At 51.4% G+C, this 2,500-nt stretch overlaps 2 protein-coding genes across 4 annotated transcripts in view; one reads left to right on the forward strand and one right to left on the reverse strand.

Moving 5' to 3' along the window:
* LOC125956333 (BAG family molecular chaperone regulator 2) overlaps positions 1 to 1,644 on the reverse strand; it is a 4,571-nt gene extending 2,927 nt beyond the window's left edge. Inside the window, exons 1-2 of one of the 3 annotated variants that reach the window (XM_049688081.1) lie at positions 1,597 to 1,644; positions 1 to 436 (exon numbers count right to left, since the gene is read on the reverse strand). The exon at positions 1 to 436 is cut by the window's left edge and continues 40 nt beyond it. In XM_049688081.1, the coding sequence (XP_049544038.1) occupies positions 1 to 181 (181 nt within the window). In that variant the 5' untranslated portion in view covers positions 182 to 436; positions 1,597 to 1,644. Of the gene's footprint in view, positions 437 to 659; positions 1,523 to 1,596 lie in introns of those variants that run through there. The other 2 variants (XM_049688080.1, XM_049688083.1) reach the window with 2 other exon arrangements.
* Positions 1,645 to 2,013: 369 nt separating this feature from the next.
* Positions 2,014 to 2,500, forward strand: part of LOC125956283 (T-cell immunomodulatory protein) — a 2,383-nt gene continuing 1,896 nt past the window's right edge. Inside the window, exon 1 of the mRNA XM_049688005.1 lies at positions 2,014 to 2,500. This exon is cut by the window's right edge and continues 1,738 nt beyond it. Within this exon, the coding sequence (XP_049543962.1) occupies positions 2,250 to 2,500 (251 nt within the window). The 5' untranslated portion in view covers positions 2,014 to 2,249.

The raw sequence follows: 2,500 nt of genomic DNA on the forward strand, positions 1-2,500 counted from the left end.
CGTCGATACGCGGCGTCAGTACCCAGGGTTGTTCGCCGGTGCCACTCGTCGATGCTCCACTGAATTCCGCCGGTGGTTGCATATCGACCTCCATGCTTTCACAGTCGTCGCCTCCGCTAGAGCACGGTCCCGAGGTCGATGGTTTCGATGTTATACCTCCCAACGATGCACCCGATAGCATTGGCCAAAGGGACAATCAGGACAACGCACCAAACTCGGTTTTACTGGTAGCTGAGAGGCCTACTCTAATCAGTTTTCAGTTAAGATTTTGCTGAACAAAAAGCGCGGAATGGTAATTCGATCACAGCACACTTTGGTTTGTTTCTCTTTGGCTTGAAACTGGGGATCTGTCCGCGTCCGGACCAGCGAGCTTAATCTATGCAGTTCCTGCTTCTTTTACGACACACTCTTGACGTTTTGTCTCTGTCCGTTTGAGCTGGGCGATCGCAACAGAGACATGAACAAGTAAGGCGCGTGCGCGCGCGCATCCAACACAACGTTGCCCGACCACGGTAGAACGCAATTTGACCACGACGGTGGCGCGGGTGGGCGCGTTCACGAATCCGCGCGTTCACGGATCGACGCCGGCGCCAACACGGAAGAAGAGAAAGAGAGGAAAGGAAGAAATTATGAGTCAGCGAGCGGCTAAACGATATTACCTTGAAGTGCTGGTGACGGCCGAAGATCCGAATTCACTGTCGAACTGCTGATCGAAACGGGACCGCTTTGCACAACCACCACCTCCTCCTCCTCCTCCTCCTGCTCCCCGATAACTATTCATCATCGCAAAATGTGACCTTCCGTTGGACATTCCAGTCCAAGGACACCTCCCCGACGACCCGCAAACTCCCGTTCAAAACGCGTCTAGGACAGGAAAAACATGCGACACGCACGAACGCACGAGACACAGACGAGACACAGACGACCTACTCACAAAAGCAACCCCCCAGGCGTACAAGCGGAGATCTAAATCCTTCTAGAACAATTGCCGTCTTTGCGTTTCTCCCATCGCGGAGCGGCCGCGTTTCGATTTCGCTTTCCTTCCGCGCTCATTGGCTTTTCTGCAACATCTAGAACCCTCCGAACTCACTGACCACTATTCGATTGCGCTTAGTTTCCCGGGAAAATCCGTACTCGAGAACCGAAATCGAACCGAAATCGAACCGAACAGCTGGTCACAGCAGCCAGCAATTTACTCGACGGTTACGCCACGGATCACGACCGACGCGACCCACGATAATTTGAAAAACGAGGAAAAACGAAAAAAGAAACAGTCAAAGCAATCGCCCCGAGCACCGAGCAGCAGCGGCTGTGACGCGCGTTTCTTTGGCCTGACTCGCAGGGGTATGTTTTCGGTTCCCTCACCTTCTCCTCCCATCCTCAACCCCTTCTTCCAACCCACCCGCGCGTACGCATAGAAGGGCACTTTGCCGGACTGCACTTTTCTGCAGCGTGTTTCGGGGGGGAAATCACTCCGCGAGCGCACACGCACACGGGACTCGTTTCGATTTGTAGGACAGCGGATTCTTCGTACCGTCCAGCACAAACCAAGGATTTCAGATAGTGCGATTCGGGATTAAAATTAATTTTACCTACCTGCGATAAAAAAGCTAGAACTCGCTGCAACAACCAGCTGTGTGTGTGCAGCAAAAACAATAGCCTCGATGACAACCGGGATGGCAGTTCGATCCTGTTCATAACCCATAGTTCAAAAACAAAAAGAGTACTGAACCTGGTTTGGGGTGCACTGCGTACCGAGTGCGTGTTCGAATGTTCCAAAAAGGACACCGAAATAGGACCAAAACCAAGTAACCGATCTGAGGCGGAATTATTCGAACATTTTAATGGTGACGGTATAATTCTAACTACTCCCTTAGTTAGCAGTTCTTTTATCGTACCAGCTCAAAATATATGCTCTGTTTTCACGCGATTGCCTATTAGTGCATCTCTTTCTGGTTCGTATGGCTCTCTTTCGTCCCCACAAAGACACGTTTCGGTTTTCCCTTGTGTGAATGTGTGCTTCCTGGGACAAAAAAGTGCGTGATTCACGTAAACAACGGATTTTTTCTGACGATTTTTGTAACAAAAAAATATCCCCGCGGTTTCCTTTTCTGATAAGCGGCTCCCGATTATGCAGCCTCACCTCGACGGCCAGCGAACCACGGAAGTAGTGCAATGAGCAGACCGACCCGAACGACCATAGATTATACGTGAAAGTCACTAGCAGAATCAGCGATCTCACCAGAAAAATGAAGTTCCAATTCCTATCAAAATCGTCATTCCCCTCGTGCTATCTGCTTTTTCTGACGACCTGCGGGTTGCTCCTGATATCAAGTGACCTGCAGCGGACGGGTGTGAGGGCCGGTGACATCATCGACATCACCAGTGCCGTGTTCGACAAGCTCACCGATGCGATCCCGGCCGCCTACGGCGATTTCAACTCCGACGAGCTGACGGACGTGTTCGTGCTCCGGAACGGTTTCCACACACTGCAGATCCT

This window comes from Anopheles darlingi, chromosome 3, assembly GCF_943734745.1.
Source record: "Anopheles darlingi chromosome 3, idAnoDarlMG_H_01, whole genome shotgun sequence".
NCBI lineage: Eukaryota > Metazoa > Arthropoda > Insecta > Diptera > Culicidae > Anopheles > Anopheles darlingi.